This window comes from Medicago sativa, chromosome 1 (assembly GCF_051527215.1).
Source record: "Medicago sativa cultivar Bolivia chromosome 1, Bolivia_mono, whole genome shotgun sequence".
Classification (NCBI taxonomy): domain Eukaryota; kingdom Viridiplantae; phylum Streptophyta; class Magnoliopsida; order Fabales; family Fabaceae; genus Medicago; species Medicago sativa.
Window position 1 is genome coordinate 15,769,153 of NC_140749.1, and position 15,109 is coordinate 15,784,261.

Consider the following 15,109-nt stretch of genomic DNA (forward strand, 5'->3'; position numbering starts at 1 on the left):
ATGATTTACGTCATTTGCACTTCAAATTTTTATCTTAGTACTATTATCATTGCTTTACTTAGTATAATTCCTTCTTATGCAGAGGCTGGAGTTGAAGGAAAAAAAAAGTAATTAATGGAATGCCCTAGCCAGAATATTGTGGACAATATCTCGGAAAAACGGTGTAGCGGACTTGAGGTTGGAACAGGAAGTAACATGAATTGTGTAGATATAGAGAAGGAAATTCCTTCTTGTTGTTTGAAGGCTAAGGTTTCAGTCCCTGAACTTGAGGGAAAGTGCCATTCTACTGTTCTTTCTGGATGGTTCTCACAGTCTCAATCTTCCTCTGGTCATCATCAATGATGCTATTTAATTTTTTTTGCATTCTTGGATTTATTGATCACACCTTCACTTATGTTAATGTGTTTACGATGATTTTCTTAGAAAATACTATCACTAATTTCCAGTATTTTTTTAAACAGGTAAAGTTGTTTATTTCAACAATCCAATGTGGCCAGGTTTGTCCAATTGCATAATAAATACTTGTAATATTTCTTAAGTGATGTCTAACTTTGATCGAATGGTTCAGATGAATGTGTGGAGTCACACTTAGCACAATCCAAATCTATACTATATGTTTGTTTGATAGATACTAAACTTTTTATAAGCAATTTATACTAAATCTATATTTGTATGAGTGCATGTTTGGTATCACAGTGATTTGAATAAACAATGAATTTGTTGAACTTATAAAGTGTATGTTTTGCGAAATCTCATCGTGATTTTGCCTAACTCACTGTGTCATCAACATTTTTGAGAAATATATATTTTTCTAACTACTAAAATTTGGACAATTTTTTCCGTTTCACAACTATTTTTTAAAGAAATTAATTTTACAATCATGCTCATATTTTGTGTAGTGTTAGTATTGATGGTTTTGGTTTCTATCATCAGGAGAAGCACATTCAATTAAAGTAGAAAAAATATTGTACGAGGAAAAATCAGACTTTCAAGAAGTTTTGGTTTTTGAGGTATGACATCTTCATCTTACATTGTACTAAAGATTTTTTTTCTTACTATAATTGATTAACACCAATTATTTTGGTTTTACAGTCATTAACATATGGGAAAGTGCTTGTACTTGATGGAATTGTTCAGTTGACTGAGAAGGATGAATGTGCTTACCAAGAAATGATAACTCATCTCCCACTTTGTTCAATTCAGTCCCCCAAAACAGTTATGTTATTTTTGTTTTACCTTATCATTGTGACGGAATTCGATTCCATGCGGTCGTGGATATTCATTTTCAATCAATCCAAACCGTTTGATTTTAATCGATCCAAACCGTTTTATAAATATCCTAAATGGTTTTAATGTTGTTAGTCCAGGTTTTAGTTGTTGGTGGTGGAGATGGTGGAGTTCTAAGGGAAGTATGCCGCCACAGTTCTGTAACTCATGTTGATATTTGTGAGATAGATAAAATGGTTATTGATGTAAGTTATAGAAGAAAAAATAAAGTAATTCATCAACCATATAGTTGATTTTTTTTAAAATGTGAAAAACTCATTGCAATTGATCATTCATTCACTAGGTTTCAAAGAAGTATTTTCCAGAGTTAGCTGTTGGATTTGAAGATCCTAGAGTACACCTGCATGTTGGTGATGGTATCTATTTCTAATTATTTTCTATTGTCAATATTTGATTTTTCTTACTAAAAAAGTTATTTGATTTTTTAAAATTCTATGTCTTATATTATAAATATTCTGATGTTGTTTCTGTTCGAATTTGTGCAGCTGTTGAATTTCTTAGATGCACTCCTGAAGGAAAGTATGATGTTATAATTGTTGATTCCTCTGATCCAGTTGGTATGTCACTTTACTATCATTGTTGATTCCTCTTGTATCCTTTTGTTGCTATTAGACTTTTAGACTATTGTTTACTGTGAAATATTATATAACTTTTTCTTTGGATTTCATCAAAAACTATAATATCCTAAGGTTTCCTCATACTTACTTTTGGGCAAAATTTTTTTGTCTAATTCATCAACTAAAATGAAATTATATTATATTTTAAAAAACCAGAGGATCAAAATGATTGAGAACCTATGTAGCACTGACATTTTACATGGAAGGTGTGTTTGGTGTCTGACACGTTTCAGTGTCTAAAACCAAAACAAATTATTTTATTTTCTCAAATTATTTTCAGTCTCAAAGTGTCTATATTCTATGTTTGTGTCAATGCTAGATAAGCGAGAATCCTTCTTTGGTAAATTATCGAATCTGTTATTATCTCTTTCTTTGGTGGTTTAGGTCCTGCTCAGGAACTTGTAGAGAAACCATTTTTTGTGACATTAGCTAAGGCATTAAGACCTGGTGGAGTGCTATGTAACATGGCTGAAAGTATGTGGCTTCATACTCATCTTATTCAAGACATGATCTGCATCTGTCAACAAACATTTGCTTCTGTACGTTATGCATGGACAAGTGTTCCAACATATCCAAGGTATTATTGTTTAGACCTCTTTTAAATTACTAGATACATTTATTAAAGATTGCGTCTTATATGTTTTCTTCCTTGTTTGGCATGCAGTGGTGTGATAGGCTTTATCTTATGCTCAAAAGAGGGGCCAACTGTTGATTTTGTAAACCCTATCAATCCTATTGAAAAAGTTGAAGGCACTGCTAAGCACACAAGAGAACTTAGATTCTATAACTCAGAGGTTAGTGAATATATATGGTTCAAAGTGTTGCTTCTACAAATTCATTTTCTTTCCAAATAAATAAAAAAGAGTAATGTATTGTGTTTCTTTCTGCAGATGCACAAAGCTGCATTTGCTTTACCAGCATTTTTGAAGAGGGAGGTAAAACTGCTGCGTGACACTCATCTATAGCACATACCAATAGCAATGGATGTTAATTTGCATTATTTTTTAAGCAGCTTCTTGTCACATGAATAGTTATTCCGAGTGTATTTTTATACGGTGTCTACAAACGATATGTTAGTATTGTAGTAACACTACTCATTTCTGTTACTTTCATGGATAATAGTTGGGAATTCAATAATGCTCATAAGAATGTAGTTCAAACTAAAACATTTCATATATGGTTTTCCAAGTTTTCAATCTCGAATCAGGGGGATGAATAGCTTAACTGATTTGAACTAAGAGTTTTATGGGTTCAAACTTGGTGAAGGCAAAAAGTATTAACCTAACAACTAATTACTTAAAAAAATAGTATATGAATGTTTAAAATCATCTTTCGCCTTTAAGAGTTGACACAAGTGGTTAAAAACTTGAGGATTAACCATCATTGTTCCCATGATTGAGATTGATTCCCAAAGTGGTGGGCAACAAACAAACATGATTGTAGCGTGAAGGAAAAAATGAAAAGTCTGGCAGGGACCAAGCCCTGGCTGCTGGAGAAGCATATTGTACGTCCGCCCCTGGAAATACGGTCTCTACATTCACGAGCCTTCATGAGGTCAGACCAAGCATTCAAGAAGAAATGAATAGAAAGCAACATTTACCAAAAGATCATTTAATAACATATTTACATAAAAAACTTCATTGAAAATTTAATATGGACACCATATTCTACCGAAATGTCATTGCATGTTCACCTTGTCTAACTAAACCAGACATATCCAACCACATCAACTATACACTATTGTTCATCATCAGTAAAGTTAGGTTCTTCAGGCTTCTGAAGCAATATAGCAGGCATTCTCTCTAGCGCCCTTGTCTTCCTTGCGGTGCCACTTCGTCGCAATAATCTGAGTGCGTTAGCAGCAAACCTAGAAGCATATATGGTGGCACCTAAACTTGTTGTGTTACCACCAGTCTTTGCCAATGCATCTTTCAGCCTGTTCTCCTCTTCAACAAGAGACTCTTCAAGTTTCTTCTTGCTGTAGCGCCTCCATGCAGCTTGTATAAAACATGCAGCCCATGTGCGCCAGTGTTGCGAGTAGAATCTGAAAGTGTGGCGAAGCTGCTTGCTATGAAGGCGCCGGAATTGGGACGCCACAAACTTCAGATCGTCGGCTTTTAGCGCAAAGGCTTCAACTTCTACGATTGTTCTGACTGTCCTAGTGGATATGGGAAGGTTGTATGAGGTACGAGGATCTAAGGCCCATGTGAGAAGCTCCTCTCCACAGAAGTCGCCGGCTTTTAAGTACTCAGAATTGAAGAAGCCAGTTCGTCCACCGTTAGTTGTTATGGTCAATAGCTTGCCTCGCATTATGAAGAGCATCTCATCAACGGGATCTCCTTCTCGGACAACATAGCTTTGTTCAGTGTAAAGCACTGGTTTAAGACGGTCACACATTGCATCCAAAAGTTGTTCGTCCATTTTCTCAAACATTGGCACCTAAAGTTCATACACAACAGAGAAAAATATTTGGTTATTATTACAAAATGTTAAATGAAAAACCAACAATGTAATCTTTGATCTTCCAATAGCAATGATATTTTGTTTGCATTGCAAGGGTTGTCATTGAAAGTCATAAGAATTCCTTTTGATATAATGAACCAAGTAAAGAGATGATTAAAAAAATTGGAAAAACTTACCCTCATCAACAAATCCAAGCAAAGATGACGCTTAATGTCCCTTCGTAAATCTTTGGGAAGATCACGAACTAAATTGTCTTCATTTACACCTCTGGTTTCTTGCCATTTGTACTGATCATACCGCCTGATTCGCTCTCTAAGGTCGTCAGGAAGCAATCGATGAGACATCCACTGTTCTGCATCTCTCCTTTTAACTCTCATCTCCTCCAATCTTGTTTGTGTTGACTGCAAATATGTCTGTTTCAAAACAAATCAAGTAGAATCCGTTAAAACCTAGAAGAAAGCAACCTAATAAAAGCACAATACAGGTTAAATATTAATGTTAGTTTCTCATGGCAAATCAAAGTTCAAAAACAACTATGGTTCTACTCCTTCTCCTTCCTTCCATCCTGATAAAAAAATGTCCCGCATTTTGTTTTATTTGTAACCACGGAAGAAAAATGAGGTTTAGTTATATATCAGACAACAATCATCACATGAATCTACACCTAAAATAATGTGATAGAATATTGATCATAATGCACAAAGAAACACCATCATAACTGATGGACTTAATGGTTACATTCACAATACACCGTTAAATTGTAGCATATGAATACAAAAAATCTCAACTGCGAAATTTTTGCGCGTATACATGGACAGTTATGATTATACTAGTTTAGTACATTAAACTAATTTACATTTTTATTCATCCCCTACTACAAAATTTTCTACGCATGAAAACAAAGGAAAACTACAACTTATACTGCATGTTGTAGAATCGGTCATAAATGATTTATTTTAGGTTAACAATAGTAAGTTATGAAGATACAAATGACCATACATGAACAATTCAACTTCACAATCAATATATCAAGAATTGTAGAAATAGGAAAATAAAGGCCAGGGAACTTGCAGTCCATTTAATAACTCTTGATTGACACAAAGCGTTTAGTTTCAAAAGAATTAAAATGAAAAAAAAAAAAAAAATTGTTTGGATAACTTGCATTAAAAGTAGTTTTTCAAAATTATATTTTATACAACAGTTTGTAAAATCTAAAACCAAATCACAATCAAACAAGGCCTGAAATTTTGGGGTATTATCTAAAGATAAACATGAAAAATTTGTTTGATTTTTCTACAAAGAAAAGAATTATAAAACTAAATTTTGGAAATCACTAAAGGTAAAATGGGCACCGGCGATCAAGTTTACAAAATTGAATTAAATAGTGCTTCACAGCTTCATTGAATGATTAAAAGAAATTTTGGAGTTATTTACTACATACCTGCATATTTCCAATGAGGAATGAAAATAACACCAAACCAGCTATGGCAATGAAAATTGCAAAACAGATTTCCCAAAAATCGGTACTTGTTGCGAGGTTCTGACCAAGAGAGCTGCGATAAAGGATGAAGAAACAATTAAAAAATATAAGATTATGACTTATAGTAAAATTATATAGCAACATAATATGATTTGCTTTAAAGTATAAGTTCATATAGTATGCTGAAAAAAAAAAAAGAATCAATGAAGCACACCTTAAATTTTTTAGGCCCCACCAAAAACAGTAGAAGAGTTTTGAGGGAAAATCTCTCGACTCCACAACACCGGATTGAAGGGCATCAAGGAAAATTCCAAAATCAAATAGTTTTTTATCTTCCTCCTGTATTGGGCAAGAATCATTCAAGAATTTCGCAATATACTTAAAACCTCCCCGAGGATTGCAATACATATCTGCCGTGTTACACATGGTATTACTTCGACACGCTTCTTGCCAGCATGTGGTTTCTCGTTCTATGGAAAACAAGTACCAAAAGGCACCAAGGACCTAAACAAAACAAATAACTTAGCACTCAGAAGGATATGGAGATGACATCATTTCAAACATCCGGCAATACTGTAATTTTGTGATAAGAAATGCAACATCGATGTGCCGGATTTAAACAAACAATTTTTGGCAATAAAATAAAGTGATACAGACATCACTTTGAAACTACAATTTCGTACATAGTGGCCTTTGAAGCATGAACACAAACACAGTCCACAGCATCACTTCAAGAATGATACAAATGACAAAGGTTCCATGAACAAGTTGATATGCTTCATAAGTGACCGTAAACAAAATGCACAAAAATTGTCTAATTGTCTAATCGAAATGCGGAGGAAAATGCAAGAGAATTTGTTCATACCCTGCAGACACAATCACAAAACTTAAGCTTGAACCTTATTTGTTCATACTCTGCAGACATGGTATCAGAATCTGTCTAATTGTTAAGGTAATGTAACAAATGGTTTTATTTTATATTATAACATGTCCCTTCATGAAAGAGCCCAAGGGGTTTGAAACATCGGTAATGCACAAAACCTTGTGCTGAAAATTTGAAATTTGATGTTTATTAGAAAATGGTAGTTGCAAGGATCAAACTTGATACTAATTGATTGTTCTAAGAAACACTGATACTATGTCATGAATTAATTAGCAATCAAAAAGTTTAAGCTGTTAGGTGATGAAACATGAATAGGCTTATTTCATTTATAACAAACATAAAACAAAGTGTTCAAGTAGGATTCTTCAAGTGTGACAAACCATGAAAAGGATCCGACATAACTTAATATGGTACAAGACCTATCAGATTATGTCTCTACGCCAGGAACAATGTTTACAAATTACTAAAATGCAACTTCCTATGAGAACAACTTGCAAGAAACAACTCTCAAAAGTAATGATACTAACTACTAAACCCAAGCCAACTAGGAATTCTTCAGACTTGTAAATACAACACTAGAACAATAGAACTGTTAAATAACAAAATCTGACCTAAAATAATGTCCATAAAATAAACATAAAAAATTTAATAAAATATCTTAAATCCATATATTTATTAATTGTTTTCTTTTTATTATCTAGTAATCATGCTATCTATGTCATCAATCTTAAATATTTTGAGTGGAACAAAATATGCACTTTCACTTAAAGAAACATATTTTGGCTAATTCATCTCTTATAGCTTCATTGAATTAAGACAGGTCCAACAATTAAAACCTCAAAAAAATATTCACAAGAACTCTTTAGTACCATAAAATCTTGGAAATAGAAATATAATAGTTATTCACAATTACTAGAATTTGTGTGAGGATAAAGGGAAAGGCGAAAAACTTATGGCTCATGGGTGAGGCGAGGTAGTAGGGAATTTGCATCGGGAGTGGATTATGTTAGAAGAGAGCGGGATAAATGTAACTATTACTATGACTGAAAGATTTTAACCTATTGATCAGACAAAATGAACTTGCAGGTAGAATAAAACCACCAGCACAAAATTAAAAAGGTATATAATTAACGGATTTAAAAGAAAAAACCTGTGAACCCAGAAATAGAATGTAAATAATTCGAACAAACATGTAATAGAAAGAAATATTGGCAAAAATAATTCCATAAAAACATATGTGAGAAGAATGTAGTAAAGACTTACATGACTTGCAAGCATGTAAAGTAACAGATTGAATGCAGCTCCCGCCCAAGCTGTTTCAGTGAGAATGCCAGATGTTCTTGTAACTTCTTTATATAATGGAATTATCCGTAATAAACGAGGCACATATTGGAAGACAACAATAACTTTCAGCAAGTTCTTTGTATTGAGTGATTTAAAGCCTCTCATCTTTGGGATGATAACTAGAATCACCACCTAGCAATATTTTATAAGGTAGATTTAATAAGCTTACAAATGAACATGTCATAATGTAAAATATTGAATCTAAGTCTCATTAACCCTTAACAGATTAAAGGGGCGTACCTGTGGGAGTGGAAGAATCGCAAGAATGTCAACTAAGAAGTATGATGACAGATACCTCTTAGCAATTACCCACGAATCATCAATCAAAACACCTCTTCCAAATACTCGAGAAGAAGGAGCAATGAATCCAGTACGAAACTGGAAAATCATGTGGATTATATAAAAAACATCAGAGAAAGTTCTCAGAAAAGTGGCTGTAATCTCCATCCCTCTGTCCAGTGAAAGGCATTTATTTTCACCATCAATCACAGGAACATAAAAGAACAAAGGATCCAATGATACCGCAATAACGCACAACAAGACAAATATCTTGTTCCACTTTTGAAGGAAGGTACCCTGCGGATCGAGGATTTTCCTTTTCGAACCAAAATTTCGAGAAAGAGCATTGTCATAGTGATGATGGTCGAATGATGTTTTGAACCTCTTTATCCTCTCAGAACCAGATTCAAGTCCCCTTTGAAACTTCTCAGAAAAGGAACTTATTGTACTTCTAAATCTCCCCGACTGTGTTATCTTAAATGCAGGATAATTTCTCTTAGAAACCTCAGAATTAGAATCCTGAAACCTGAACATTACAAATAAAAAATAATTAATAACAGAAACTTAACGTATGTAGCATCAACGCTTCAGATTAAAGGCATGTCGGTGCTTGACATGTATTGGTGTCTGACACGATGCATGTGATTACATTTCAATTACTTCCATTTTCTTAAATTATCAATGATGAAAAGTGTCCGTGTCAGTATCTATGTATCAGTGCTTCTGCCCGTGTTTCATAGATCAAATATTCCTCTACACAAGACGGCCTAACCAAATATGTAGACTAAACAACTAAACTTCACAAATTTAAAAGCTTTAACATTTTGCAAATTTCAAAGCACTTTGATGTGGAGGAGTGGTAACTGAAAGAGTGGCTCTTAGTCTCTGAATATTTAGATAAACAAAAGAACAGCATCAACAGTAAATGCTTCTAAAATTACCAAAGACAGCAACAAAAAATCACAACAGAATGTAAATTAACACGTGCATAACCAAACTCACCTAACAAACTTCTCTTGCTGAAAGGTACTCATAACTGCAGCCTATTATTCTTACTGTTGCTTCAAATTCTCAATGCATACTCCTGAAACAAAAAGCGACATTAACAAATAGAATATGAGATACTCCGTGTATCAAACAAAGCACAAGCCTAACCATGTATACAACAACAAATGAAATGTGTGTTTAGTATTGACGGATACAAATTAAATATCACATTGAATAGAAAATTTACAGTAAATTGTACATTAAACTTACTTTAAGACTATAAACACTCAAACATATCTCATTGCATTTCAAACTCAATTTTAATCAAATAAATTTTACAAAATCATCAATTGCATTAAAATCAAAATAATGTTTTCCAAATGTTCAAACCAAACACCCAAATAATCAATTCAAACTTAAAATGACAGCGTCATTCCTTTCCTAAAAACACCAACAAACAAAATTGAAGAGAAAACTACAATTTAACCCCAAATGAACTCACACATCATCAAAAATAATTCCAAATGGTAAATGTGTCCCCTTTCAAAATCAAAATCCAAAATTGATTAAACTAACACATTGATTAACCACCCCATATATAAAAATGTCCCCTTTCAAAATTCAATCAAAATTTGTTGAAATTATAATCAAACACATTGATCAAACACAAAAAATCGACCATCAATGAATTGGTCCAACTGATAACGAGTTCGGTCCCCTTAAGCAAGTAGTCAGTAGTTTTGATTTGATCACTGACTCTTGCGTATGAAAAAATCAAGTTGGAAGCAGAAAATCCAACTTGCATGCCCTATTGTTATGGTACTGTTCTAGATACTGTTTCAAGTATCAGTATCAAGAACAGTGTCATAACAATAGTATAATCTAGAAAAACACTGTATGAAATAATCATTTGTTGAAACATGAAAAATAATAATCAAGAGAAAACAGAACTATACATACCGCAAGAGAAATGGAAGCGATTAGAGAGAGAGAGAGAGAGATGAAAAAAGAGTGTACAGTATGAATGATATGCAAATGAAAGTTCGAGGAAAAGAGTAAGAAAGCGACAGATGCTAGTAACTGAAATGCATATAGTCACGGGTATTGGTAAAGATGAAAATTAAGAAGAACAAAAAGTAAAGTAATTATAATAATAATAATTCAAGTTTTTTTTTACGGGGAAGTTTGGTGGGAAGGAAACGGATAGAGAGATATGAGTGAGTGGAGGACGAATGTGTTTGCAATGCAAATTGTGAAAAAAGTTGAGAGGGAAAAGTTATTCATGTGAGAGGGTGTGGGTCCCACTTTTTAAGGTTTTGAAAATTTGTGAAGTTTTGTCTGTGTTTGCAGTTGGTTTTGGTCAGTCAAGTACGTTTTTGTTGACAAAGGGGTGTCATTATGAAGTTAATGACTCTAGTCGAATAAGTATCCAATGACCAACTAGCAGATTTAGGACATTACTAATCTGAGTAATGATATTTTGACATCCATTTGATGACAACTTTATTGACAACCTTGTTTTTCTCACTTCTTATTAGTCAAAAACAATGGAGAGAGAAAAAGGAAGAGAGAGAATAACAACATCATGTGAGTATGAGAGAGAAATTTGTCCAAAAGTTGTCAAAAAGTGGTTGTTAAAATATCATTTCTCTACTAATCTTAATTAAGATCCTTTCCATTTAATGACATCTCTATTTCTTTCTTTTAAAGAGATAAAGACGCAATGAAGTTTAAAAAAATATATAAATAATTAATAGTGGTGGGACCCACTAAATGGTAGAACTCGCTTTATAGTTTTTTGTGTCTATCTTTCATCAAATGGCACTATCCATTTGTTTTAATTAAATGGAGAACATCTTTTCCTGAGTAATGTTATTTGTAGGTCAAATGGTCGTCTTGTTTGTTTTTTAATCTTGTTTGTTTTTTAATGTGTAACTAGATTTTATTGAAATTTTAAAATAGTTTTTGATTATATACTATGTTAGTTTTTATAAAGAATGATATAATATTAATTAAATATTACATCCGGTCCTAAATATAAGAGAATAATTTTTTTTAGGTTCATTGAATATTAAATGTATTTTGACTATAATATAAACTAAATACATCATTTATTAAATGAATCTGAAAAATGAATATTCTCTTATATTTAGGACCGGAGGGAATACTTATAAGACAGTAAGTAAGTAAGTATTACCCCGTCACTAAATATAAGATCCTTTTGAGAAAAAAATTTGTCTCTTTTTATAAGACCATTTTGGTATTTCTAAGTACATTAGTTAATTCTTTACCAACATACTCCTATTTATTTTATATATTTTTCTTCAATACATTAATCCTCTCTCTTAAAGGATAAAATTGTAAAAGCAATATTAATTACAAACAAATTTACTACCACTTTCAATTTTCTTAATTCCCTTTTTTTTTATTCAAAAGGGTCCGATAATTAGGGACGGAGGTAGTATATTAAAGGATTGATATGATAATAATAACATAGCATTTTAAAGTTAAGGACTATTTTGACTTATAAAGTACACAATCAAGGGTTATTTTAGAATTTCGATACATTGAAGAACTATTGTGATTATTCGTTACACATTCAGGAACCAAAATGACTATTTATTCGATATTTATAAAACCATTTTGTGATGATTTTTTAAACAATTTTCTTTTTGTCTCTTCTTAATTGTCTTGTCAACACAATATAGAGAGAAAGAAGAATAGATAAAAAGAATACAAAAGGTTAATTCTAACTACTAAACTACCTGACCAAAAAAAAAATAATACAATATGAATATGGTAGAGTTATCATAAAATTATTGGATAAATATCATTTCGTTCAAATTATATACATTGAATTCTCGCGAAACACCCTCTTTATTTCTAAATACTCTATTCGTCTCAAATTAGATATTCCTTCTGAGTTTTACACAATTATTAAAAAAAGAATTAGCAGGGTTATTTGTGAATTTTGTTTGTGTTTTAGTCGGTTTTGGTCAGTCAAGTACGTTGGGTGTCATTATGAAGTGAATGACTCCAAATTCCAATCCAACTAAAGTATCCAATGAAAAATCAACTAGTTGATTGATTATTCATTGAATTCTCGTGGAATCCCTCTATTCTCAAGTACTATAAATAAAGGGTCCTGCTAACCGGTGTCTCCGGGGCACTGGTTAAGCATACCATAAAAGGAAATTATTACCATAAAAGGAAGCTATTTTTGACTTTATTATAAATTAATTACACAATTTCAATGCATTAACTATTATATAATTTCCTTTCTCATATCCTTAACCAGTGCCCCGGGGCACCGGTTAGCATTTCCCATAAACAAAATATACATTAATTTGATGTATTTGATTATAATACTCCATCGTCTCAAATTATATAATTATATAATATATTTTGACAATTTCTCATATCCTTAATCAGTGCCCCGGGGCACCGGTTAGCATTTCCCATAAACAAAATATACATTAATTTTATGTATTTGATTATAATACTCCATCGTCTCAAATTATATAATTATATAATATATTTTGACAAAATATGTTTGTTTTTATGTCATTTTTTTTGTGGTGGCCGGAGTTTGAACCCTGGACCTTGCATATTTTATGCACTGTCCATACCAACTGAGCTAAGCTCACTACGACGTCTTTATGTCATTTTATAATATCAATAAACTCCTCTAAAAAGAATCAATAAACTATTAATGCTTTATATTTTATTTGTAAAAAAAAATGCTTTATATTTTATTATATCATCTATTATTTATTACTTTTTTTTAATTCTTTTAAATATCAATAAAGAGTATTTTTGTAAAGTACCTCATCCTTTCTCTTTTCCATATCACAATAACTATATTTCTTATTTTTATGAAATTGTCAAAGTGACGTAGAATTTTGCACATAGGGAGTATAAACTAAATGCATCAATTATTCAATAAACCTACAAAAAGAATACTAGTTGTTTATATTTGAGATCGGAGAAAATGCGATATTAAACGTGGTACTTCATCATGTCTCAAATATAAGGAGATGTTGTTTTTCCGTATTCATATAAATTAGATACATTAGTTATTCAATAAATATGGAGAAAAAAATAAAAAAAATTTACTCATTTGAGATTGACAGTGTGTTATTCAATCAATATGAAAAAAGAGAAAATTTACTCATATCTGAGACTGAAAGAGTGTGTGTGTGTATTGGATTTTTTTAGAAAAATAAAAAAAGAATTAGAAAATATTGTATTTGGTATATTATTTGACATTGGATTGGCATCTTTTCGGTTGATCCGCTTCGTTTATCATATCATTTTCTTCAATTTGGTCATACAAATGGATCTTCTAAACCTCTTCGGTCTTTTACATTTAGTTTGGTTTCGTGTGTTTGGACGATTTGAAAAGAAATGAATACTATAATTTTTCAGTATAAGGAAGAGTCACTGCAGCAGTTGCTGGACAAAATTAAGCTCTTCTATTTTTTATGGTTGAAAGCAAAAAATGCTAATTTTATTTTTTTTTTTATCATAATTGGTGGCTTAATCCCTTATTGTGTTTGGGTTTTGGCATGTAGCTTTTCTTTTTTGCTTTGATTTTTATGTTTCGACAGATTGTTAAACTCTTTATGTTCGGTCCAGGCATTCCTTGTGCCGAGTAGAATGCTTGTTCGTGGTACTATATTATTTCTTTTTGGCTTGTTAATTTTTTTTTTTTTTGTTGTATACATTATATAAATGTATGGTATTTAATGAAAAAGTATTGTATTTTATATCTATATTAAAAGATATACTCCTATCTTGTATTTTTTTTCCTTGTTTTAACTACACTTTTGACCTTTAAATATAGTGATTTTAGTTCTCTTTAATTTTTGTAGTGATTTTAGTTCTCTTTAATTTTTGAATGGATTTAGCTCATTATATTTTTTTTCTTTTGTACTCCCTCCGTCCCTTAATGTAACCCCCCTTTGCATTTTTCACATTTCTTAAGAAAAGTTGTCAGTGTAATTAATGTGTCTGTTTTGTGTAATAATATTACCAAATTGTCATTTGTTTGTATGTGTATTAAATTTGACTATTCATATTTGAAGACAAGTTAGTAGTATTAATTAGGGGTATGTTTAGGAAAAAAGTAATAAATGCATATAGTAATTTGAAAAGGGGTTACATTTAGGGACAAAAATAAAATCAAATGGATGGTTACAGTAAGGGACGGAGAGAGTAATCCAGTAACTCCTCTAAAATTTATGTCGATTTGACATCATTTACTGGCACAACACTCAAACTCTTTTTTAAAGAGTTGAGCTTCCCAATCCCACATTGTTGAGCACTCAAATCTCTAATTAAGTTTTCAAATTATTTTGTACTTTCTTATGTTTTTAAGTTTTAATTTTAAAGAAAAGTCATGTTGACTATATATACGAGTTGAATATCACATTAATAAATGATGTCTCGTCACCATAAACTTGAGAGAAGTTGGGATGGGGCTAAGAAATCATATATGGTTAAAACTTAAGAAACCAAAACCACTAACACATAAGTTGAAGTCAAAATCACACAATCACGATATAGTTTAAAAAATACAATTATGATTTTTTTTTCTTCATATAAACTACTTATTCACATGGAGAAAACACATTTTTTTTTACTATTCTTTTTTTAATCAATCATTTTTATAGATTCTACATATAACAAATTAACTCAACGTTTAAGATAGGAACAAAACGAATCATCAAAGCAACGGTGTAAAAGGTCTAAACAAGTTGTGGCGGC

At 31.7% G+C, this 15,109-nt stretch overlaps 1 protein-coding gene and 1 pseudogene across 4 annotated transcripts; one reads left to right on the forward strand and one right to left on the reverse strand.

The window, feature by feature from the left end:
• LOC146953052 (spermine synthase-like) lies at nt 1-2,895 on the forward strand (annotated as a pseudogene). The gene is made up of 10 exons (XR_015026477.1): nt 1-328; nt 462-497; nt 934-1,010; nt 1,093-1,215; nt 1,368-1,472; nt 1,571-1,643; nt 1,773-1,844; nt 2,289-2,481; nt 2,569-2,698; nt 2,795-2,895. The product of XR_015026477.1 is annotated as a spermine synthase-like (transcript).
• A 588-nt stretch (nt 2,896-3,483) lies between these two features.
• On the reverse strand, nt 3,484-10,622 carry LOC146953053 (cyclic nucleotide-gated ion channel 1-like). Of its 3 annotated transcripts, none has more exons than XM_085707691.1 (8): nt 10,301-10,622; nt 9,356-9,437; nt 8,315-8,879; nt 7,994-8,206; nt 6,062-6,351; nt 5,809-5,920; nt 4,544-4,780; nt 3,484-4,343 (listed from the first exon to the last, which is right to left on the reverse strand). In XM_085707691.1, the coding sequence occupies exons 2-8, from the start codon at nt 9,385-9,387 to the stop codon at nt 3,642-3,644; spliced, it is 2,151 nt and encodes a 716-aa protein (XP_085563817.1). In that variant the 5' UTR covers nt 9,388-9,437; nt 10,301-10,622; the 3' UTR covers nt 3,484-3,641. The 3 variants fall into 3 exon arrangements, with proteins under 3 accessions (XP_085563817.1, XP_085563822.1, XP_085563829.1); XM_085707696.1 differs by lacking the exon at nt 10,301-10,622 and adding an exon at nt 10,020-10,269; XM_085707703.1 differs by lacking the exon at nt 10,301-10,622 and having other exon boundaries at nt 9,356-9,454.
• Between the last annotated feature and the right edge of the window lie 4,487 nt (nt 10,623-15,109).

Coding starts and splice junctions, on each gene's coding strand:
- LOC146953053 (XM_085707691.1), bottom strand. CDS start 9,387: ATGAGTACCTTTCAGCAAGAGAAGTTTGTTAG. Junction 4,781..5,808: donor TCCTCATTGGAAATATGCAG/GTATGTAGTAAA, acceptor GTTTTGAAACAG/ACATATTTGCAGTCAACACA. Junction 4,344..4,543: donor GCTTGGATTTGTTGATGAGG/GTAAGTTTTTCC, acceptor TATGAACTTTAG/GTGCCAATGTTTGAGAAAAT.